General features: G+C 51.3%; 2 protein-coding genes across 4 annotated transcripts in view; both read left to right on the top strand.

Annotated features, from left to right (window-relative positions):
* The first annotated feature begins 9,907 nt into the window (after positions 1–9,907).
* Arsi (arylsulfatase family member I) lies at positions 9,908–16,284 on the top strand. The gene is made up of 2 exons (XM_046460319.2): positions 9,908–10,252; positions 13,928–16,284. The coding sequence occupies exons 1-2, from the start codon at positions 9,942–9,944 to the stop codon at positions 15,333–15,335; spliced, it is 1,719 nt and encodes a 572-aa protein (XP_046316275.1). The 5' UTR covers positions 9,908–9,941; the 3' UTR covers positions 15,336–16,284.
* A 6,546-nt stretch (positions 16,285–22,830) lies between these two features.
* Camk2a (calcium/calmodulin dependent protein kinase II alpha) overlaps positions 22,831–23,898 on the top strand; it is a 62,460-nt gene continuing 61,392 nt past the window's right edge. Inside the window, exon 1 of one of the 3 annotated variants that reach the window (XM_046460165.2) lies at positions 22,831–23,069. In XM_046460165.2, coding sequence (XP_046316121.1) covers positions 23,008–23,069 — 62 coding nt within the window. In that variant the 5' untranslated portion in view covers positions 22,831–23,007. The remainder of the gene's footprint in view (positions 23,070–23,898) is intronic. The other 2 variants (XM_058584223.1, XM_058584222.1) reach the window with 2 other exon arrangements.

Raw genomic sequence — 23,898 nt, forward strand, 5'->3', positions numbered from 1 at the left:
GTCCCCAGTTTAACTTCCCCTGAGCCAGACCCCCAATGCCATGGTGATTCTAAAGCCATTGGATAAGATGAGGAGAGGAAGAGGGCAGAGTGAAAGTCACTGATCACAACTGACTGCAGTTCAACTGAGTAGGTTAAATTTTATGGAAGCACGTGACCATGTGAGCACATTGTCAGGGTCCCTTTTAGGGCTTGGAGAGGTGTCTGTGCTTAGGGCTTAGAGAAGCATCCAGAAGCTTAAGCTGTGCTAGTCTCTTGGTCAATCTGCATCAGGACAGGTATCTCTCCCCATCCTAAAAATTCCCACCAATGCTCATTCATGAAAAACATACTCATCTAGTGTGTGCCAGACCTTGTGCCGGGAACTCTGTTTGCCAGAGCCAAACAAAGCAAACTGAATGTGAATCCAACTTCTACACCACAGCTTCCAGGAAGGAATGGTCCTGGAGAGCCCGGGTGCTCCTAGGGATGTGCCTTGGGCTGAAGGTTAGGCTAGAAATTGGGATCAACCCCTATGGTGAGTCTTTTGAGGGCTCCTGTGAGAGAAAACTCTTCCTAGGACAATCTGGATGCTGGAACACTTTAGCAATCAGAGCTCTAGACTTAAGTCCGGAGCATGGAGATGACCCCAAATCAGACCTTGGAGCCACACTGCTCCCGGGACCCTTTCCCCTGCCTGGAGTCCTGAATGCAGGGACTAGAGATTCAACCTCCAGATCCGTCCCCTGTCCTCGGCCTGGAAATTGCTGTTGAACAGAAACTCACGAATCCCTATATCTACCCACCCTGCCAGGAGCTGATCCCAGCTGCCTGCCTCGGCGCCTGCCCAGCCTCCATCCGGACCAGCAGGAAGAACTCATTTTGGGGGCATTTTTTTCGCTAAGTCTTAGTGTTTTCATATCAAATAGGTGACAAGGGACAATCCATTCCAAAAGGGCCAAGTGATTTGTGTTGTCCACTCCTGTGGTCTCAGCCCTGGTGAGTGAGGGGGACATGACAGTCATTGAGTGTTTGTTGAATCAATGAGTGGACTAAGGAGATCCTCGACTTCTGGGCAGAGGAGGGAGTGTGCCCGTGGTAGTTGGTACTTGCTCAGTTGCAAGTGACAGACTCCAACATAAACTGATATAAGAAAAAAGGAATATATTGGGTCACATCACCAAATTCTAATTTCAGGTATGACTGGGAAGATTCATGTGCTCAAATGAGATCATAAAAAATCCATCTGTCCTGCCGACTTGGCCTTCTCTCTCTTGGATTTAGCCCCAGGTGGGTCTAGGCTTCTAGTCTTCTTGCTCCATGTCAAGCAGGAAAGGGACTAACTTATTCTCAAATATTCAAACAAAAATCTCAGAACTAAGTCTCACCACGTAGGCTTGGGTCACTTGCCTGTTCTTGAACTAGTCACTTTGGCTAGGGATGATTGATGCTCTCATGGTCCAAACATGCTCTGGAGTTGACCCACTGGTGGAAGAGGGAGTAGTTATTTATTTATTTTTTTTCCCAAGGAACATCTGAGTTCCGTCACCAAGAAAGACGAAATGATTGCAAGGCAGACCACAGGTAGCTGGCACAGTGTTTGACTAAAGTCAGAATATTTGGGCAAATCTTCCCAGTTCTGAGCTTCTGTCACCTCACCTGTCATTGATGACAATCTTGACACTAACAAAATCCCTGCCCTTTTTCCCATACGAGAGCTTTTGTGAGGTCCTGAGACGCTGAATTATATAGTAGTAGCTAACATTTATTGGGGCATCACTAGGCAATCTGGCCCTGTGCGAAATAAGCCCTTTACACATTTATTTTAATCTTTACAACCACCCATCTTGCTGATGAGAGGCAGGTTGGGAGAGGTTACAAGCCTGCACACTGTCACACAGCCAGGAAGGGTGGAGCTGGGGTTTAAAGCAATGCCCTCCAGCATGAAGCTATATATAAACTGTAAATAATTTTACAAGCGAAAGGGATTATTAGTAACGGTCTGTGCTGTTAATAATAGTAATTTTAAAAAACCCTGAAAGGGAAATTCAAATAAATTCAAACAAATGTTTGTTTAGCACCTACTATGGGCCGATCACTCACCAGGGGATCAGAAGGAGACACATAAATAACTGTGAAACAGGCCCACTGTGATCTAATAGAGTCATAAACATGCCTGGGGGATTGACTGGATGGGGAGGGGATGCCAGGGGTGGGTCTGGAAGGGTCTCTTGGAAGAGGTGGAATTTGAGCTGAGCTTTCAAGATTAAAGAACTTCAACAAAATGGGGAAAAGAGAAAATCAATTTGTAAAGGATTGGAAGGACGGAAAGACCAGAGCAGTGTTCTTGGATAAGGGTTAAGTACTTCTATGCAAAATAACTTTCACACCAACAGGAGCTTGAAAAGTGATTGACTAAGTAGAGCGCAGCAGTTGCCATAGGAACAGAGGCAAGCTTCATCCCTGTCATTAGTGAGCATCCTTGCCTTCCAGCTGTCTAGCTAAGTCCAGGGTTCAGGGGGAGGGGGAAGCTGGGTGGCACTGTCCCTTAGGAAAAAAAAAAAAAAGCCAGAAAGGTGCTGCCCTGGGAAACTGATTTTGGTTGCTCATAGAGAAGTAGAGATGACAGGTGACACCTGGGTCTGAGAAGATAGGCAGCCAGAGAAAGTCTCTGCCTTGAAGGGCTTTGGGACGTTCCAAAGCTAGTAGAGCAGGCAGAGGGGCCCCAGGAAGGGAACAGGAAGGGCAGAGAACAGGTCTTGAGAGGAGCTTCAAATACGGTTCCATTCCCACTTGGAACCTGAGGCAAGGCACAGCGTGGAGGTGGCTCCGCCAAGGGAAGCCTCTTAAGGCGTGAATCTGTGCCATTCCCAGGTCCACTCAGACCTCCCAGGGCCTCTGGGGGATGCCTGGACATTCTGATGCATTGGAAGTGTGGCATCTAATCACCCATGTGCAGAGAGGAGAGTGGAGATCCCATTTACAGGCTGGGCAACAGGAGAGCACATGGTAGGATCTTTAATAGAGTAAGCATTAGGTTTGAGACCTAGGTTCAAGTTTGGCCTTGATACTTTCTAGCTGTGTGTGGGTGACCTTGGATACATTATCCACCCTTTCTGTGTTTCTCAGTTTTTTCATGTGTAAGATGTAGATGATAATAATTTTTCTTATGTCATAGGACCATGTAGGAATTAAAACAGTTAACTGATATAAAGAGTTGTACACATTACCTAACATAATAGTGCTCAATAAATTCAAATTGCTATTATTATTATTATTACTTCAAGTGTCAATTTGATATCAATTCATTATCCCCTCCCAAGGCAGGGTCTACTTAATTGTGTGAACAGCTGGTATCTCCAAGTTCAGTAGATGATAACAATGAAAACAATAATCATTGTTCTTCCATGTACTCAGTGACCATTATCATAAAGGAGGAAGACACAATTCTGCTGCTGGATGTCAGACGAAGGAGCCTGAGCTTACAACAGACAGCTAGTAGCCATTAAAAATTTCACAGGCGAAGAATAACTTGATCAGGGGCATGCAGATTTTTGTCCTGAGGTTATATACTTGTAAGAATAGAATCTAAGTATACTGACAATAGAATCTAAGTATAGGAACAATGATAACAATAGCTATCATTTTGAGAGAGCTTATTATACACCAGGCACCGTGTGAAGAGCTTCATGAGTCTTGTCTGTGTAATCCTTCCAACAACCTTATGAAGTGGGTACTATTATTATTATTATTACAGTTTTATAAATAAGAAAATTGGGGCACAGAGAGTTTAACTCAAGTAACTGAGTCACACAGCTAGCAAATGGCAGTGCTAAGCTAGACCATGGCAATCTGTGCCAGGGATCACATATTAACCAGAATATTCTCTTTTCCTTCCCTGAACCTATGAAGGATCTGGGATGGGAGCTGGGGGCAGCCTGGCATCCTCACTTTTAAGAGCCTTTCTATTTTTTTTAGAATCCTCCCTCCACTGTTTCTCTGGGACTTCTCTTTCTTTGAGTGTGTGTGTGTGTGTATGCAGCACATGGAAGAGAAAAAACTTCCGCTGACTAGTGAGGACAGAAGCCCCTGGACATCAAAGTGGGTAGAGCCCCGGATGGATGGGCCAGAGGCAGGCCTGAGTCCCTTTAGGCCAATTCCTCCCAAGGCTGGCAGAGGCTGTGGCGGGAACTTCTGAGAACCCGGAGAACAAGTCCTTTCATATGGCCTCCCTTTGAGCTGGCCTCCGAGTGGGGCCAGGTCGGGTGGGTGGAGGGCGGAGAGTGTGCAGAGAGGTGAGGCCGCAGTCGGGCTGGGCAAACAGATTGGGCAGCGGCTGTGAGCACAGAGCGCCCATTGTGCAGCAGGAGCTCTGCTTTCAATAATCTACTCGGAAGAATGTTTCATTGAGCGCCAGAGAAAGAAGCCATTGAAATGCCCAGGGCTGGGCCCCATGAAGGGTTAAAGGCAAGGGGACTCTGGGTGCCCAGGCTCTTGCCACTGCTGGCCCAGATGCCTGATATGGGGATCCTGACCACTAAGACAAGGGCACTTGGTGGGACCACCCAGAGGGCCAGAAGCAAGCATCAGAGGGGAAGTGTGGTCTTCCCCCAGAAATGCAAAGGGGTATCCAGCATCAAGAGGAAAACTCCTTTCCTCCAAGAACCATTTTACCCAAGTAATAGCCAGCAGACACTGGGCCTCTAGGTGCCCCTGGCCCTGACTCATGTGGCAGGCGTGTCTCACCTGGACTCCCTACGTGGACACTTAGCAGGCACCCCTGCCACCTACTCTCTATGACACATCCTCTCTCCAGTACGGCTTTCTGAAACTCCTCCGAGCTTTCCATTGATCATTAATTGACTATAATTAATGATGCAATCATGGGGATCATGGGAGTTGCAGTATGAGCTAGTGATCACTGAGCAAGATGACTAAGGTGAACCTGGGGGATCTCCTCTTCCTGAGAGAAGGACATGGACTGACAGGTAGCAATAGAAGTGGGATTCTGGCCACACACCATTTCAGCTGCCAAACCATGTGGGGCTTGAAATGAGAACAGGTAATGGTGGCACCTGGGAACTGCAAAGAGCAGGCAGAAGGTAAATGGCGGGCCTGCCACCGGGAGTGAGCACACTCTTGCTGGCTTGCTGAGAATGACCTCCTGCATCACAGCGTGGCAGCTCCCACTGAGGACCTCCCTCCCTCCCTAAGCCTGGCCCTGCAACGGAAGCGGAACATACACTGTGCACTTCCATGCTGACTATTTTGGATGAACGCCTTAAAGAATAAATGATGGATGGCGCAGCGGCACACGCCGGTAATCCCAGCAGCTGGGGAGGCTGAGGCAGGAGGATCTCGAGTTCAAACCCAGCCTCAGCAATTTAGCTTATAAGACCCTGTCTCTAAATAAATATACAAAGGGTTGGGGATATGGCTTAGTGGTTAAGCACCCCTGGGTTCAATCTCCTGTACCAAAATAAAATAAAATAAAATAAATGATGCCTTTCTGGTTTTCTTAAAAAGAGGATCCTGAACAGAATTTAAACTCTGGAGGGCAATTCTTCATTCACTTCTGGGCTGGTGATGTCCTTGGGTCTCATACATAAGGCTCTTTCCTGCTGCACCAAGTAGCCCCCATCTCCTAGACTTCGGAATTCATCAGCTGGATTTAACGTTTATTCTTTTATTTCTCTCTAATGTTTTTCTGTGAAACTGTATTACTATATAGTGATATAGTAATATTATATAGTCTGAACTGCTTCTAATATTCATGGTCAGGGAATGCGATGATTAGTCTTGTAAGAATTGTGCGTGAAGTAGGGGCCAGCAGACTTGGAGTGAGGAAGGCCTGGGAGCTCTCCTCTGCATGATCAATTTCGGACTGTTCAGAAGCCTTCTATGTTTTCCTGCAAGTCTTTTGATGTGGTCCAGCCTAGACAAGTTGACCTCTAGCAAGAGGGTGACAGCACACACAATCTGTGCATAGGATCTTTGCCAAGGGCAGTAAGCCAGAAGGAAATAATATCTATACTAAAATCATTTGAGTTCAAAGTGACCAAATACATATATATATACATATATCTCCTCTCTCTCTCTCTCTCTCTCTCTCTCTCTCTCTCTCTCTCGTACAGCAATGAAAGATGAAGCCAAAACACAGACTTACTCAGTTTTTCACTTTCATATTTCCACATTCCAAAAAGTTGTCTGAGCACAAATAGTCAAATAATGACATTTTTAAGTTGGAAAGAACTTTCAAAGTCCTTTAGTTTTTCTCCCTGTTTTCGTTCAGGAATCTTTTCTATTACCTCCAAAACAAATGAGTCCTGTATCAGTGTTTCTGGAAGTCTGATTTCATTAATGAAGTGAAATTCCTGACAGGAAGTAACAGGACAACACCCCGGCCACATTTGATCTGCATTTCATGGGCAAATGTTAGGTTTCTTGTAATTTATTTATTTATTTATTTTGGCACTAGGGATTTAACTCAGGGGTGCTTTACCACTGAGCCACATCCTGAGTCCTTTTTATTTTTTATTTTGAGATGGGGTCTTGCTAAATTGCTTATGACCTGGCCAAGTTGCTAAGGCTGGCCTTGAACCTGAGATCCTCTTGCTTTAGCCTCCCAGGTCACCACAGCCAGATTCTTATAGCATTTTTATGTGGAGTTATGGGATGAGAGCCCACCTGTGTGAATGGGAAGGGATCTTTCCTGTATGGGGGAACATTGCTGATGTCAGTCATCTTGGAAACAGCAGGTCCTGAGATGGAAAGTTGCAAGGCTGGGTTAGCTGGCCAGAGAGGGAATGCCAGCTTTGCAGAGCCTTCCTTTGAGGCCTCAGTGTGAGACTACTAAGTGTATCAGCTTTGAGAGACTACCAGGGTCAGGGTAGGACTGATGGACTTTGTCACAGAGGATGAAGGGAGTAAGTACTCTGAAGGAAACACAAAGAGAAGACGCGTAGCCAATCTTGAAAGAGATATGACCTGGATTCGCATTACACTTTGTGTTTATTTCTGCTTTGTTGTCCTTGAAACTTTGGAAACGTCTGGTTTAAATGTTCCAGCCTGGCCCAATGGTGTAACGGCATCTAAGAAAGAGCTGACGGTCAGTGCTTATTTCCCTAGAGCACCAGAGGGCGAATGCTGCCCTCTGAGGCTGCTGTGGATTTGGGGTGATTACTAAGAAACTCCTAAAAGAAATGTGAACTTTGAAGAACAGGAGTTGGCCTCAGAGGCCCGCCCACTCCTCTCCACGTGGTGATTTACCCATTACTGCCATCCTTTTATTAAGCAGATTGCCAGAGTTCCTATAAAAGTGATCCCTTAAATTGGCCCGAATCTGTCTCCTAGTAACTTTCACCCACAGGACTTAGCCCTTCCTCTCAAAAGCACAGAGAAAAATCATAACCACTCACATCCGTGGAGTACTTACTATAGCTGGGGACACCTTATTGAGAATTGTGCTGTGCCTCATTTATATCATTATCCCACTTTATAGACAAAGAAATTGAGACCGAGGGAGGTAAGATGACTTGCCAAGGGCAGATCCCATGAAAATGACAGGATTTAAGCTGAAACTGTCTGATGTCAGAGCCTACAGTCTTGAACTCTGAAATACTTCCTTTCTTGTCCCTGTGACATCTCCACAGAGATCTACAGCCTCCAATCTCATCCCCAGGCCCTTTTGGGGGCCAAGCTAAATCCCCACCCCACCCCCTCACCATTTTTCTTTGGGCATGGAGCAAGGCCAAGGCATCCCTGACCAGTTAGTTAGTTCCTCCTGACCAAGGTCTGGGATAACATAAGGGATGCAAAGCACAGGTCCCCTGACCTCCAGTGACTCGCCCCACTTTGACACCCAGGACAGCCTCTGCTGAAGCCTCCGGAAGCACCATTTTAGCAACCTTCCCCTCAGGAGGCTGTGCTTTTCCTGTCTGTCCTCCACATTTCTTCTGCCAGAACAACAGGCTCAGTTTTCCCTTCTGATAAATCTGGTCACCCTAAATATGGGGCTTCAAGCAAACAGGAGTGGCTGGCCCCACGCAGCCCTCATTTCGAAATGGAGATTCACAAAGGGCTCCTCTTTGCTATTTTTGAGGTCTGGTTTCTTTCTCCACACACAGTGGTTTTAAGTGAGAGGGAAGGATCTTGGCAGGGGAAAGGTGCTAGGAGAGTGAATGCACCTGGGCAGGTTTTGTTTCCCAAAATTCCCAAGACACTGATCTCTTAAGAAGCTCTGGAAAAAAGCGGGTCTTTGGTCACATGATGTCGGGAAATTCAGTGTTACCCACACACTCCTGGAGCTCAGCAGTGTGCATGTTAAACTTTGAAGTCCTGGGAATCAAGAAACCTAATGATTTTTTGTTTAACCTGGTTTTCTATTTAAAAATGCAGCATAGTAAAAATTTGGATATGGATGATGCGGAGCTGAGGTAGCAAATGGCCCTAAGGCTTGATATATTGCTCAGATAAGTTCGATTTGGCACACACAATGCTTAAATTTTGCTTTAAATTAGTTACTAGCACTTAATACTTTGAATATTCTCATATTAATCCAGACTTGGGTGTTCTTTTTTAAAAAAAATTAGAGCATCTGGAGACACTGGTCCACATTTTTGGGTGACAACCAGTGAACAGCTCGAAACAAGGGTGTAGTCTCTGAGTCACTGAAGCCCCAGGGCTTCCCTAGGCATGCAGCTGCCTCTGTCTTTGCACCCATGACTACTTGGCTGCAGTCAGCAAGCTTTTGTGTGAAGGTTTCCTTGGTGGGAGTTGGCCTGGGTGACCCCAGAAGCCTATGCATCCCTCCATTCATGCAACAGATACTGATTGTACTGTCACTGTGTGCCTGACCCTGTGGATATAAGGCATATGTATACAACAGCCCCACCCTCCTAAGAGTCTAGCTGGGAACTGCAGAATGAGGAAGGGGAAGGGTAGAGGAGAGAAAAGCTGGCAAGGTCCCAACTTGCCAAAGTACTGGCTCACGGAAGTGAACTGATCTTAGGCAGCCATTATGAACCCCAGAGAAGAAGCCACTAACTTGCTCTGATTTAGGAGAGATCCCGGTTCCCAACCCATCTCAAGGCCTCAGTTTCTTCATCTGTAGAATGACTCCATTGGCCTAGAGAGTGGTGCGCATCCCTTCTAGGGTTGGCACTTAGAGATGCTAAGACTTCGTGATGAAGGAATGTCTGACTGGGCCATTCCGGAATTGTTCCACCGAATTCCAAGCAGCCCCCCTCCCTCCTTTTCCCACTCCCGTCCAGGGGCGGGCGCTGGAACAGGCCGGCTGAGCTGGCCTGGGCTCCCTGCCCGGGGGCGGAGCTGTGGCTCCGGCGTCCCGCCTCTCCACCTGGGGCTCAGCCCGGCAGATGTTACAACTTTTTCACGTTCACTCCCGCGGTGTCCCCCCCAGGCCCGCCCACCCCGTGTCTCCCTCCCTTTCCCCGCCAGGGTCCTGCCCACCGCCCTGCAGGGAGCCGGACTGTTCTGAGGACTCCGGGAGGGGCCAAGAGGCCGCCCCGGGCTGGAGGGTCGGGGGGAGGAGGAAGGGAAAGCAGAGGCAAGAGAAATTAGGAGGCGGGAGAAAACCGGGGTAAAAAGGAAGAGGAGAGTCAGAGGATGGTGGAGAGTACTTTTTGGAAGCCGTTTCGCCGCGTCTCGGGCTGGCCGGGCTGAGCTGGGGGAGAGGGATCGAGGGCGGCGCGGGGCGGGCGATCGATCGGGCGGCGGGAGGCGGCTCTGCCCGGGCCTGACCTTCCCGGAGCGCCCCGCTGCGGCCGCGCAGGTCCGACCCCGCCGTCGGGCTGCCAGTCCGGGATAAGACACTGGGCCACCCCCCGGGGGCGCTGAGCGCTCTGTCAGCACCCAGGCCGGCGGGCGGGCCGTGCGCCCTGGGCGCGCGAGGCAGTGAGGCCCGGGAGCCCTTCGCGCAGGGACGCGCCGGCGGACTTGGCGATGCACGCCCTCACCGGCTTCTCTCTGGTCAGCCTGCTCAGCTTCGGCTACCTGTCCTGGGACTGGGCCAAGCCGAGCCTCGTGGCTGACGGGCCCGGGGAGGCGGGCGAGCAGCCCTCGGCCGCTCCACCGCAACCTCCCCATATCATCTTCATTCTCACCGACGACCAGGGTTATCACGACGTGGGTTACCATGGCTCAGATATTGAGACCCCTACACTGGACCGGCTGGCAGCCGAGGGCGTCAAGTTGGAGAATTATTACATCCAGCCTATCTGCACACCTTCTCGGAGTCAGCTTCTCACTGGCAGGTAGGCATGGCCCGGACCCTTGAGGCTGGGCATCCAAGCCCCCCAGTACACACTCAATATATTTTCCCTGTTGGAACAACCCTTTCTGGGACCCGGGAAACCCGTACTATGGGCTGGTTTTGCTTCTAGTTGGCTGTGGGATGGTTGGTAAGTCCTTGCCTTCTCTGGGCCTCAATTTCCCTCCCCTTACACTGACTAGATTTGTTAATCTTTGAGATCTCACTCTGGTGTTCTAGGACATGCACATTCACACCATGTGGAGAAGACATCTGGTCATCCCTTTGTTAGAGGAACATGGCAGCCTCTGACACTTATTTGGAATACTGCTTCTATTCACAGACTCTGAGCCTCTGTGCGGGTCACTTAACTTCTCTAAGCCTCAGTTTTCTTGTCTATGCAATGGGTCAAAGAGCAGTTTTTATCTTGAAAGGGAGCAGTGAGCATGGAATGAGTTGTATATGACCTGTTTGGATATCCATAAGTGGCAGCCTTGGTGTCACCAAAAGGATCTGGGTCCCTGCACTACCTCCCTGTAGTTAGATGACTACATTGGGAGAACACTAAGGAATTGATAGGTGGAAAAGAAAGACGCCTAGGATGCTGAGACCCACGTAGCCTGGGGCTGGTTACTTCACTTCACCAAGTCTCTGTTCTTCCATCTGCAAAATCCTCCCAAGTTCCAAGTTGGCTGGGAGCCCCAAGGAGATGTGTTGCTCTCTCCGAAAGGAGTCATCCCCAGGCAGGCAGCAGGATTACAGGATTAAAAGAGCAGGGAAACAGGAGGTGGGGGTGTGGAAGGCAAACTCTGGCCACTTAGGAGAAAATCCTCTGGCTGGGCTGAAGTTAATCCCCCTTGGAAGGGGGCCAAGGCACACTTTCTCTCAAGTTCTACCCCAGAGTCCTGTGTGTGATCTCAGGAGCCAGAGCCTTAGTCTTCTTTCTCCTGGATGGGAGAAACTGAGGCACGAAGTCAGGGACAGCTCAGCCTGGTACCTGTGCCCATGTTGGGGTCTCGTGGAATAGGGCTGCGAGAAGAGCCCTTTTTTTCTACTATTTGGCACTCAGCGGTTAGGTCCAGATACAGAGGGAGAAGAGGAGAAGGAGGACGAGAGGTGAGGTGTGCATGAGTTAAGGGGGGGGGGCATGGGAGTGCCAGACATCACTAACCCCCTGAGGAGGAAGGAGGAATCCGCTTTCCAGAAGAGTTGTGCACAGGTTAGCATTTCTCTCTGGAGAGCGGAGACTTTAGGTTTAAGCAGCATTGGAATGAGCAGCCAGCAAAGGCAGCTCTCCAGCCCCTGATCTGTGAAGTTAGCTGAGGGTGGCTGCCCAGCCTCTGCCCCCACCCTCTGCAGCTGGCTCCATGTGACAGATACTTACCGATCTTGTTAGCATTTGTTAATGCATCCAGTCACATTTGGTGAAGCTGGAGAAAGAAGCTGGAGTGAGCCAATGCTTCTCATGTTACTTATTTGCAAATGGGATTTGGTGACTCTTAGCTGGCCCACCCACATTACAAGCCAGTGCTCCATGGAGCCCCACCCAGAGGCTCCCCTGGGATTCAGATCCTAGGGTGCTTCTATCAAGTTCAGACATTTATTAGCTTGACTAAGGCCCTGAGAGGCTGTATCAGCAAAAGCTTTTGAGCATGAGGTGGATAGACTGGGCTCAGGGTTCAGCTTTACTGCTTGCCAGCTGTCTGACTGTGGGCCAGTTTCTGCATTTTGTCAAGCCTCAGTTTCATTATATGTAGAATGGGTGTAATCAGAGTCTCCCTGTAGGCTTTTAAAATGAGGATTAAATGAGATAATGTATGTGTGTAGCACATAATGTTAATATGACAGTAGTAGTTAATTATAGCTAACCAAAATAACACCTCTAAGATAAGGAAGCCAAAACAGAGAGCCCTCCTCCCCGCATTTAAGGTGTCAAATACTCAGGTCTTGACTAACTTGGATGCCTGAGGGTGAGAAAAAGGTGTGGGATTCTAACACATTTGTGAAGTTCCAGGCTTCTTATTTACTCTGGGACTTTTAAGACACCATAAACAGATCACATGGGGTCCTTGACCACAGAACGGGGAAGAAGGGCTATGAATGAATAAATGAGGAATTCAGAATTCTGCGGAACATCAACTCCTGCCGCAGGGCGTTAGCCTGCCTGAGTGACTTGGATGGAGGGACTGCATGAGCTCACAGTCATGTGGGAGTTTTGTCTCCTAAAATTTGGGAACTAGATGGGGTCTTAGAGGCTTCCCATTCTAGCTAGCCCCCTTGTAAACATGAGCAAACTGAGGTCCCCACATGAAAGGAGATGGGGGCAGCCTGAAGAGTTCCTGCTTGCACTGTGCTTGGATTTATGTTCAAGTCTGCTTTGCCCCTGACCCTGAGTGACCCTTCTCTTCCTCTGACCTTGGTTTCTTTCTGTGTTTTGAGGATTGAACCCAGCAGTGCTCTACCACTGAACCACATTCCCAGTCCCTTTTATTTTTATTTTGAGACAGGGTCTCAGTTGCGGAGGGTCTTGCTAAATTGCTGAGGCTGGCCTTGGGCTTTTGAGCCTCCTGCCTCAGCCTCTGAGTCACTGGATTTATAGGTGTGTGCCACTCCACTGCACCCAGCTGATCTTTTTTTTTTTTTTAGAGTAGTTGAATAAATTAGGTGAGGATTTGAGTCTCTTTTGGCTTAAAAACCCTCTGAGAGTCATCACTCATTCATTCATTTGTTCATTCATTGGTCCATTCCACAAGGAACCAAGAGTCCTCTCAACATGACTTGGGTGCTGGGAATACAAAGCCAAGGAAAGGACAGTTCCATTACATATCACTGGGTCTGAGAGTATGTACAACTGGGAATACTCCCAAGGGCAAATAGGACAATGAGGGTGTGTACTAAATGCTGGGGGCTCTAGAAGTAAAAGTCACTCATTCTTCAAGAAAGCAGTGGGAGATATGACAGCAGGACTAACATTTGTAGGGCTTTCAAGAGTGAGTATGAGTTTGCTCTGGAGAATGGGACTTGCTCTAGGCTCCACAGCAATTTGGTAGCTTACTGCTCAGGACCTTTGAAGTTTGGAGCCAGACTACTTAGGATACAAATCCTACTCCAATTACTAACTATGTGAATTACCAGGCGAGTGATTTAACCTGCCAAACCTCAGTTTCCTTATTTGGGAAATGGAAATAATAATAGGTACCTTCTAGTTGGTGGTGACAATTTAGTGAGATCATTCATAAAAAAAAAAGACTTACGCAGTGCCAAGACACACTGAGTGCTTGGTGTTAGCTATTATCAATGTTATTATTAATCTAGATTCTTAACTTCTCAACTTATTAATTATTAATTACTTCTCAACTTATTAATTATTATTAATCTAGATTCTTAACTTCTCAACTTCTCTTAACTTCTCAACTCCCTAGCTGTGTGATCCTGGGCTTAAACATTCTGAGCTTTGATCTCTATAAAATGATATCAACTGAAAATACCTATTTCGGTTAATGTTGTGGATCAATGAGAATGCTGAGCCCTTAGGTAGTACCTGGTGGTTATTGTTACCATCTTTTGCTGATAGTGCTGGGACCAGAGCCCCCCTCAGAGTGCTGTTGGGGGTGGGATTAGCAGGAGCGGTGGTCTGTAGCTCATCTTTGCCTTCTGTGTCCTCCCTTCCCCTGACCAGGTACCAGATCCACACAGGTCTCCAGCACTCCATCATCCGCCCTCGCCAGCCTAACTGTCTACCCCTGGACCAGGTGACACTGCCACAAAAGCTGCAGGAGGCAGGTTACTCCACTCACATGGTGGGCAAATGGCACCTGGGCTTTTACCGAAAGGAGTGCCTGCCCACCCGGCGGGGCTTTGACACCTTCCTGGGCTCGCTCACAGGCAACGTGGACTACTATACCTATGACAACTGTGATGGCCCCGGGGTGTGTGGCTTCGACCTGCACGAGGGTGAAAGCGTGGCCTGGGGACTCAGTGGCCAGTACTCCACCATGCTCTATGCCCAGCGCGCCAGCCACATCCTGGCCAGCCACAACCCCCGGCGGCCCCTCTTCCTCTACGTGGCCTTCCAGGCAGTGCACACGCCGCTGCAGTCTCCTCGCGAGTACCTGTACCGCTACCGAAGCATGGGCAACGTGGCCCGGCGGAAGTACGCAGCCATGGTGACCTGCATGGATGAGGCTGTGCGCAACATCACTTGGGCCCTCAAGCGCTATGGCTTCTACAACAACAGTGTCATCATCTTCTCCAGCGATAATGGTGGCCAGACTTTCTCAGGTGGCAGCAACTGGCCACTCCGAGGACGCAAGGGCACTTACTGGGAAGGTGGTGTGCGAGGCTTGGGCTTTGTCCACAGCCCCCTGCTCAAGCGAAAACGCCGGACCAGCCGGGCACTGGTGCATATCACCGACTGGTACCCAACTCTGGTGGGTCTGGCTGGTGGCACTGCATCGGCAGCTGATGGGCTAGATGGCTATGATGTGTGGCCAGCCATCAGCGAAGGCCGGGCTTCGCCACGCACAGAGATCCTGCACAACATTGATCCGCTCTACAACCACGCCCGGCACGGCTCCCTGGAGGGTGGGTTTGGTATTTGGAACACCGCTGTGCAGGCCGCCATCCGTGTGGGTGAGTGGAAGCTGCTGACGGGAGACCCCGGCTATGGTGACTGGATCCCTCCACAGACACTGGCTGCCTTCCCAGATAGCTGGTGGAACCTGGAGCGCATGGCCAGCGTCCGCCAGGCTGTGTGGCTCTTCAACATCAGCGCCGACCCTTACGAACGAGAGGACCTAGCTGGCCAGCGGCCTGATGTGGTCCGCACCCTGCTGGCTCGCCTGGCCGACTATAACCGCACCGCCATTCCTGTGCGCTACCCGGCTGAGAATCCCCGGGCTCATCCTGACTTTAATGGGGGTGCTTGGGGGCCCTGGGCCAGTGATGAGGAAGAAGAGGGAGAAGAGGAGGAGGAAGGCAGGTCTCGAAGCTTCTCCCGGGGTCGCCGCAAGAAAAAGTGCAAGATTTGCAAGCTTCGATCTTTCTTCCGTAAACTCAACACCAGACTGATGTCCCACCGGATCTGACGGGTGGGGGTGGCAGGGATCTTCATTGCCCTGAATAGACTTACCCCCTTCAGTCTGGCCCTACTCATTCTCAGGGAGAAGCCTGAGGTCAAGCCTATATGTGAAGGGTAGGAGGGTGCAGAACTGTTCAGCTGAACAGGTTGGGAACATGGCTGGGGTGGGGGTGGGAATAAACCAAACTGGGAGGCCTGGGTCCCAATCCTGCCTCTTCACTGACTTGCTTTGTGACCTCAGGTGACCTACATGAGCTTTTATCCTCAGTTTCCTCATCTGTAAAATGAGGTCTCGTGACTTTGTGACTGCTATGCACCTTGTACCTGGGGATATAGTGGTGCCCTTGCCCCCTTGAAGCTTATGGAAAGGCCTTCCCCTTCACTCTGGGCCTCTGTGGTGCTGCTTGGGTGACGGGCCACAGGGAGGCAACTCCAGGCCAGACCCTAGCTGGGGCATGGTGGGCTGGCTACTCTCTAAAGAGACCCGTGAGAGCTGAGGGTAAAGGTGCCAGGTAGGGGGGGCCCTCATGTGGCCTGGGCCCTCATGTGGCCTGGGCAGTCCTGGTGCCAGATGGCACTGGGAACCATGCTGGAAAGCTCTTCTTTCTGCCTCTAGGCACCCAGAGAAGTTATCTGGGCCCTAACCTACTATAGTATCAAAAGTGGCAGAAACAACTGTGAAAAGAGCCCCAGAACCAGTATTTTCTTTGACCTTGGCGTGGTCCTTTCGCTCTGGGCCTTCCTTTCCCTATCTGCACATGGAGATGCAGTCCTGGCTCTGCCTACCTCCCAGGGCTGCAGAACACTGGCCAAGCTACAGGTCACGGAGGAGCCCATGAACCTGATTAAAGTGCCCTGACACAGAGGCAAGGGATGCAGTGCAGTCTGTGAGCACATGTGTGGGTACAGGTGTGTGTGCATGTGCGTCCTGAGGGCAGGTGTGAGCTCACGGTTGAGTGAGGGAAGGGGAGAGAAGGTGGACAGCTTCGCTAGGGGGCAGAACATCTGGATTCCACTGCATGTCCTCAGGCAAACCCCTGGCCCTCTCTGGGCCTCAGTGTCTCCCTGTGCACAGTGGATCATCTGAGAGCTCTTTCTACTTGGCCACGGTGGGCGTCCGGTGTGCGCGTCTGGGGGTGCGGTGCCGGGTGTGGGGGCGGAGCGCGGGGTTGCGCAGCCTTCCTGCTGCACGGCGCTCGCTCCTCATCGCACACAGCGTTCTGCATATCTCCCTTCAGGTTCCAGTCGGCGCGGAGTGTGTAGGCGAAAGCCCTGCTGTGAATTTTGAAAATAGTTATTTTTGTCGCTGGCAAAGGAGGCCTGTTAGGACTCGTCAGCTTGTGGATGAGCGGGATGGGTGGGGTGGGGTGGGTGCGGTGCGTGGGGTGTTCGGGTGTTGGTTACAGTGCCGCATCCCCACCGCAGTGATTGAGCCCAGTAGTGGGGGTCTGGCCTGCGGCTGCAAGGTGAAAATGACCATCCTGTCCTGGCTCCTTCCTCTCAGCCCTGTTCTGTTTGCCTCTTGTCACTTCCCCACCTGAAACCTTTCCTGGCTTCCTTGATGTCGAGGCTTCTGCTAGGGCAGGGACCAGGGCTGCAGAGGCCTCCAGAGTCCAGTGACCCCAGCATTTTTGCTTGCTCAGGAGGGAAGTTCTGAAGAAGTTACCCATTAGAGTAATGTTGTGGCCTGGTGTACACCATGGGCTGGGCTTTCCACTGTCTGCCCACAATTCAGGATGCTCCAAGTCTGCCAGGTGCTTTGTGACTGCCATGCACCTTATACCTGGGGCCACAGTGTACCACTATTTCTGCGGCACGTTGCTAGACCATCCGGGGCCTCCTTGCAGCTCCAGGTTTGTGTGAATTGTATCAATGCCTCTGGTGCCTGCTAAGTTGGCCTTGTGCAAGGTGGCCCAGTCTCCAGCTGTAGCCCCTGTTTCCCTTCCTGGGACCTGTGCCTTTTGGGGCCACAAGTGCAGGACCATAAATGGTCTTTTCTGCCCTCCCCTGGGGATCAAGACCTACTACTCTCTGCTGTTAACTTGGCCCCAAACCATAGAGACAGTTGGGGATGGCAGCTGATTCCTGTTCCTCATGCCCTGACAAGGAGTCTGGGCCCATGTCTCCATCAGGTTCTCAAACCCAGTCCAGAGTTCATGTAACTCAGAGCCCCGCTCAACCCAGAAACCAGCAAATAGCCCAGGAGCCCCATTTAAGCTTTAGCCTACAATCTGGTGGTCCAGGCCTGAAAACTGGTGGAGGTTCTCTCTCAGGGGTTGTGCCATGAGAGACTCAGCCTGCTGTGGCCTCTGCTGTGCCCAGCAATCAGCATTCAGCATGTCTAGTGCCTTTCTGCTCTGGCATCCTGTAGTCCCCTGAGTTCTCTCTCAGTGTGCTGGGTCTGCACTCTGCCAGACCCCCATATGGCACTGTTGGCAGGTGCTTACAGCACCCCAGTCTCTGTCATAGGCAGGAGCTGGGGTGGGGGAGAACCAGAGTTAGTCCTGGCCTTTTCAGTCATACATCTGGGGGAACGAAGCCCAGAGATGCTTGCTAAGGTCCCCAGTTTCTCCCTTGGCTGGACCAGGTGGCAGCAGATCTGTTAGCTAGTGAGTTAGTGCCAGATGGCAGCCTGTCCAAGCTGGGTCCTGCCTGTGGAGTCCTAGGATCTGATGACCATTCCCTAGGGAGCCTGGAGAGACCCCCACACTTGCCAGGGCTTTAGCAGTGTTTCCTTCTTGTATTAGGTGCCTACTGGCTTACCCTGGGACATGGGCAATCTGGGGCCTCCTTGTAGCTCCAGGTTTGTGTGAGGGAGGGCAGAGCAGAGTGGGGGAGGGAGCAATGTCTGGTGGCCAGGAATTCCCACTTCTCATGCCTCTAACAATGATGAGAGGGCAGCCTCCCCTTTCTGGGCCTTGGTCCCCCATTGGTTAGGGACATGTGCTGTCTAGTGCAAGCCTAATCACCCAGGGCAGGGGTGCCGATATCACAAAGACTTGGGTTTGAACCCCAGCTGCATGGCCCTGGGTGGGTAAGCAGCACCACATCTGTGCAAAATGGGCATGATTGCACCTGTCCCAGGCAATGCGTGATGTCAGGGACAGATGTTACTGTGCTGAGTGCTTACCTCAGGGCCTGGCTCTGTGGTGAGAATAACTACTTTTCAGGTCCCTGGAATCAATAAATGAAGATTTTTATCTCCTTCCTTTTCCCACTGAGGAAAAACTCTGCTGCCAGCTCTCCAGGACTGGAAAACTTGGGTCCCCTCACTACAGGTCATGCTGTGCAGTCCTTGGCTCTGCAGCCACTGTCCTCTGTCCCATGGCTCCCTGCTTCACTCTTCCCTGCAAGGAAGGCTTTTATGCAGGATGCTTTGGGGGACAGTGCTGCTCTGTGACATTTGACTTCCTTCTGTGCTGGGCCTTGGCTTTGCTTGCTGCAATGAATTAGCCCGATCACCCTCCATCCAGACCCTTGATAGGATGATTTCTCTCCTGGCCCACTTTCCACTGATTCTGCCCCACACTTGCTGCCCTTAGTGGGACAGGCCCCACGGGGACCCTTGAGACATTTTCCATGGTGCCTGCTCAGGCCCTGTAGGACCCTGCAACACTTGGGCATATCATGCATGTGAGCATGTGAGTGGACTGTGGGAGGTGGGATTTGAGTTGGCTATTACAGTGTCCCTGGGGCTCCCACTGCCTGCCCGGGAACCAGCTCCCATCTCCTTTTATTCTTCCCATCAGTGTGGGGCACTGCTTGTGTTCACAGCCAATCCCTATCCTGGCTCGTCGGTGCTGTGCTCAGCAACTTCCAGGGCTCCCACCGCTGGCCACAAGCCCATGGCACACAGGCCTGCTCTTGAATGCCGCATGCATGTTGCAGATGGGGGCACACGTGCTGGCTCTCGTGCCTGCCATGGCCCCGGGGAGTGGGGAGTCTGGCAGGAACAATCCCCCTGATGCAATCATCGGCTCTTTCTCTCAGCACCACAGAGGCATGGCTGGCTCCTCGCTGCCCGCCACCACCGGGCACAGCTGCCAGCCTTTCGGGCACAGAGGAAGCAATGAATTAGCGGTCATGCCTCCTCGGCAGATTGGCAGTTGCATTCAGTGTGGGGGTGCCTGTGGGAGGCAGTGTCCACACCCCTGAGCTGGGTTCTAGAAGGTTCAGAGGGGCATGTATGCGTGTGTGTTAGAAAGGCTCGCCAAGGAAGCCTCTTCCTCCTCTCCCTCCCTTCCTTCTCTCTGTCTTGCCCAGACATTCCTCCATCACCATCAGATGCATCCTGCAGCCTGGGAACTGCCCCTCCCCCCATACTGCATACACAGGAGACAAAGTGACAGAGACCAAGACACAGAAAGGAAGGGAGACAGAAGCTAGAACAGAAGTGGAAAGGAATGGGAAAGACGGGGAGAATGGAGAAGGAAGGATGGAGAAAAAGGCAAGAAAGAGAGAAGAAAGGAGAGTGGAAAGTAGAGATGGAAGCGGGGAGTGGAGTGGGGTGCGTTGGCCCTGCACCTTGAAGGCACGTGGGCCACCCCCCGTGGTCCCTGTCAGAGACAAGGAGCTAGTTGGCCCTTCTGGGCTACCTGCAGCCCTTCACATTGTCCTCTGAATTACTGCGAGCTCTTCTAGGACCTGATGTGGGGACCTCCCCCATATGCTCTGCTGGATTCTGAGTTCTGTTTCATCAGTGGGAGGGGGAGGAGCAGCAGAGTGGTCAGCCAGCCCCAGGCCAAGCAGGACCTTTGTTCAGAACACTAGATATCCATTAATAGGCTTTCTGCACACTTACCTTTGGTTCTACTAATTTCTTTTTTTTTCAGTACTGGGGATTGAGCCCAGGGCCTTATGCATGCTAGGCAAGTGCTCTACCCCTGAGCACCCCCCCCCCCTTCTTGTTTTACTTTTGGTTTTGTTTGTTTTTACTAATTTTCAAAGCAGAGATGTCATTTGGTTGGCAACTGATGAGCTGGAGGTCCTAGAGACTTTTTCTCCTAGCCTAGCCTTCTAATCCACAGGAAGTGTTGCAGATGTGAGACCTGGGCAAGGTGATGTCCAAATCATGAGCTAAGCTGTGGGGACTCAAGAGAACAGCTCCCCAACATGCCAGGACTTGGAGATGGTTGTGTGTGCTTCTATGATTCAGCGAGAGGTGTGACGGGAAAAGACTTCTAAGTCCTTCAATCACAATAGTTCCCCACGAATTGGAAACACATATTATGTCAGCCACTGTGTTCATCTCACTGAATCTATAGAGTGGCCATGGAGATAGGAAATATCATTTACTCAATTTTTGACACGAAGAAACTGAGGCACAGAGAAGTTAAGGTACTTATTCAAAGTCGCACAGCCTATGAGTCACATAGTCACCCTAATGACTGAAAAATGTTGCCTGTCCTCTCCCCTGGGCAATGGCTGAGGTAGCCTCAGTGCTCCTGGGTGTGAAGGCATTCCACAGGCCTGGTGGAGGATGGGGGGGGGGCGGTCAGGAGGGTGGCAGCGCAGCCCTTCCCCTGCCTCCCCATACACGTGCCTCTAGCTTGGCCGTGGTGTTCTGTGCCCTGCCCGCTGCCCACCGCTGTGTGGTCCCCAGCGCAGGCCTCTCCTCTTTGCCTCTGAATTGCAACGTTGGCGGCAGAAGCGGGAAGCATATTGTGTGCAGAAACAAAACCGAGTGGTTTTTCCTTTTTCTGAAGGTGGTAATGGTGCAATTAGTGGCTAAGCCATTACCCCCCCCCCCCCTCGCTTCCCTCCTTCTCCTCTGCCTCCCTCCCTTTCTCTCCTGGGAAAGTGGCTGAATTAGAGAGCTCCCCTCCTCCTCCCTCACTCCTGACTCCTAGGAGGAAGGGCACAATGGGGGGGGGGTACCTGATGTTGCCAGGGTCCTCTGGACTTAGGCTTGCTGGTCAGGGACTGTCGGGATTGGAGAATACCAAAAAGCAGACCATATATCTAGCATTCGAGGCAACCAGCAAGGCAATTTGGTTATTCAGAGGGGTGAGCTAGAACCCAGAGTGTCCGGATCCCTGGATCCTTCTGTCTGCCCCATGCTCGCTGGGGAGCAAATGCTGTCACAGGGGCTCAACCTGGGAACTGTGACATGAGCTAAGGGATACTTTTTTTCCCCCCTGAGTGGAGGAGGTAAGTATGTAGAGTCAGAGGTTCCAAATACAAGCCAGAGTGATGGGATAATACTTTAATACTTCCCTTTTCTTTTTCTAGAAACTGAAAAAAAGACTTTATGTTTACATACTTCCCAAAGGCCTTCATGACCCTTAAGCCACGGGAACTTCACAGCCTTTCTCTGCAAGGGCAGTTTTGTTCCCCTATTTTATAGAAAAGGAGTTGGAGGCTCAGAGAGGGTCAGTGACTTGCCCAGGGTTACGGAGTTTATACATGCCAGAGCTGGAACTTGAACTCAGATCCTTACTCTTAAACTCTAGTTCCTTTTCTTCTTAAAACCCTGGGTTGTAGGTATTGCTGATGCTCCGAAGAACTGCAGTTGGTAGGGAAGTTGCCCACGGAATTTGGAAATGAAGCTTTCAGAGCAGGACAGGGCAGGTCCATGGCCTCTGGCCAGCCCCTGGTAAGCCAGGCCATGCTAACCTCACCAAAGCTGCCTCTTGCCTTTTTTACCTTGACTTGAAGCACAAACAGAAACTGGGACATGAGCCCCAGGAGACCAGATCTCCACTGTCCCTCTGGGCATGTAGGTTGGGGGAGAGGCTGCAGAAGAGGCCTCAGGAGGGACCCACTGTCACGGTAGTGAGAGGTCAGGGTGAGCAGGTGGCCAGAGTTATACCATCCACAATCCTGGGGTCTCCTCTGCACTTCTTCCCCAAGCTAGAGAAACAGGGTGATGGACAGAGTGGCAGAAGAGCAGAGAGGAAGAGCAAAATAAGAAGGACAGAGGCAGAGGTAAAACCCAACCAAACCACAGAGGGGAACACAGAGACAGTTATAGACACTGAGATCCACAGAGAGAGACATCCCAATGAATTAGCCATCATTTCCCTGTAAACCTTAGAACCCAGCTGTTGCCAGGGCAACGGGGCAATACCTGTCTCTCCAGAGAAGACGAAGTTGCCAGGGTAACTACATCCTGTCTTTCCCAAGGACCATCCTGGAATGTGGCACCCACTGGCCGTTACCATGGCAACTGCCTCTTTGCCCCACTTAATCCCATCCCGTCTGCTATAAGGGACTCATAGTTGGAGGTGGGGGAGGTGGGAAGGAGAACATGACTTGTGGACTAAGTTTGTTCTCTTCCCCCTTCTCCATGCCCCTCAGTGCCTCACCCTAGGGGTGCCGAGTCCACCCTCCCTTGGCCCCGCACAGGCTTGCGGTATTGTGTGCGGTAGGGCCAGGGCGTCCGGGAGCAGGTTTTGCAGTAGAAGGCAGGCAGGTGTTGGGGAGGCAGTTACCGGGGCAACGGGAACAGGGCGTTTCGGAGGTGGTTGCCATGGGGACCTGGATGCTGACGAAGGCTCGCGAGGCTGTGAGCAGCCACAGTGCCCTGCTCAGAAGCCCCAGGCTCGTCAGTCAAGCCGGTTCTCCGTTTGCACTCAGCAACACAGGCAGGCGAGTGGCCCCTAGTTCCGGAAGCAGAGCAGCAGCGCCCCAGTCCTGTTGCCCCAGCCCCGAGCCTTGCCTGCCTGTCCAGTGCCAGGATGGCCACCATCACCTGCACCCGCTTCACAGAAGAGTATCAGCTCTTCGAGGAACTGGGAAAGTGAGTTGCACCTCAGGGAGTCCTGGAGGGTGCAGGGGGTCAGCCTCTCGGGCTGGGGGGCGTGTGCCTACATTGCTCGGGCTCTCTTGTGCACACAGAGGAAGGCAGGCTGCATGCTTTTGGGGCACTCGCATGTGCACAAGGTGCCCAGAGTCAGGCATAGGCATGTTTGTGGGTGCAGATGTGCCAAGCCAGCCAGGTGTGTGTGTGTAAGGGTGATAGGTTGGTGGTCTATGCCAGTGTGTGTGCATGTGTGGGGACACATGCACAAGTAGACACAACCTGGGTGCTCACAGATTCTTAGAAACTTAGGGTTAAAAGGGATTTTCCTACTCAGCTGGAATCCCTTCTCTAGTTTCTCTTGGATATCTGTGGTGACGGAGAGTTCACCACCTCCCAGGTAGCCCTTCCTGACTTTAGACACCTATAGCCCTTGTTCAGAGTGGCCAACTTCCTGTATGCATATCCTCTCCCCACTGTCCCCTTTCCAGCTCCTACCAGAAGTGAGGGCATAGGTACAGGAGGGGTTAATATGCGAAGGACTGGTGTTGGGTGGAGGGGAGGTGCAATCAGCAAGCTGGGGGGACACCACTGCTGCAGGGCTGATAATATGAAGGGTGAAGAGCTGGGATCCTTTGGCAAGGTTGCCCAGCCCCAGAGCCCATTTTATGCCTCTGATGACGGATGCGAGAAGGGTGGGAGGGTGAGGAGCCAGGGGAGCGTCTTGAGGGAGCCCAGTAGACTGCAGAAGGGGAAGGTCCCTGGATGCCCCCAGCTAGGCTTGTGGAGGACCTGGGATGATCAAGGGTTGGGGTGCAGTTTGGAGGTG

The sequence above is a fragment of the Marmota monax genome, unplaced genomic scaffold, assembly GCF_021218885.2.
Source record: "Marmota monax isolate L192 unplaced genomic scaffold, Marmota_monax_Labrador192_F-V1.1 WCK01_AAM20220418_F8-fsc00006, whole genome shotgun sequence".
Taxonomy (NCBI): Eukaryota; Metazoa; Chordata; class Mammalia; order Rodentia; family Sciuridae; genus Marmota; species Marmota monax.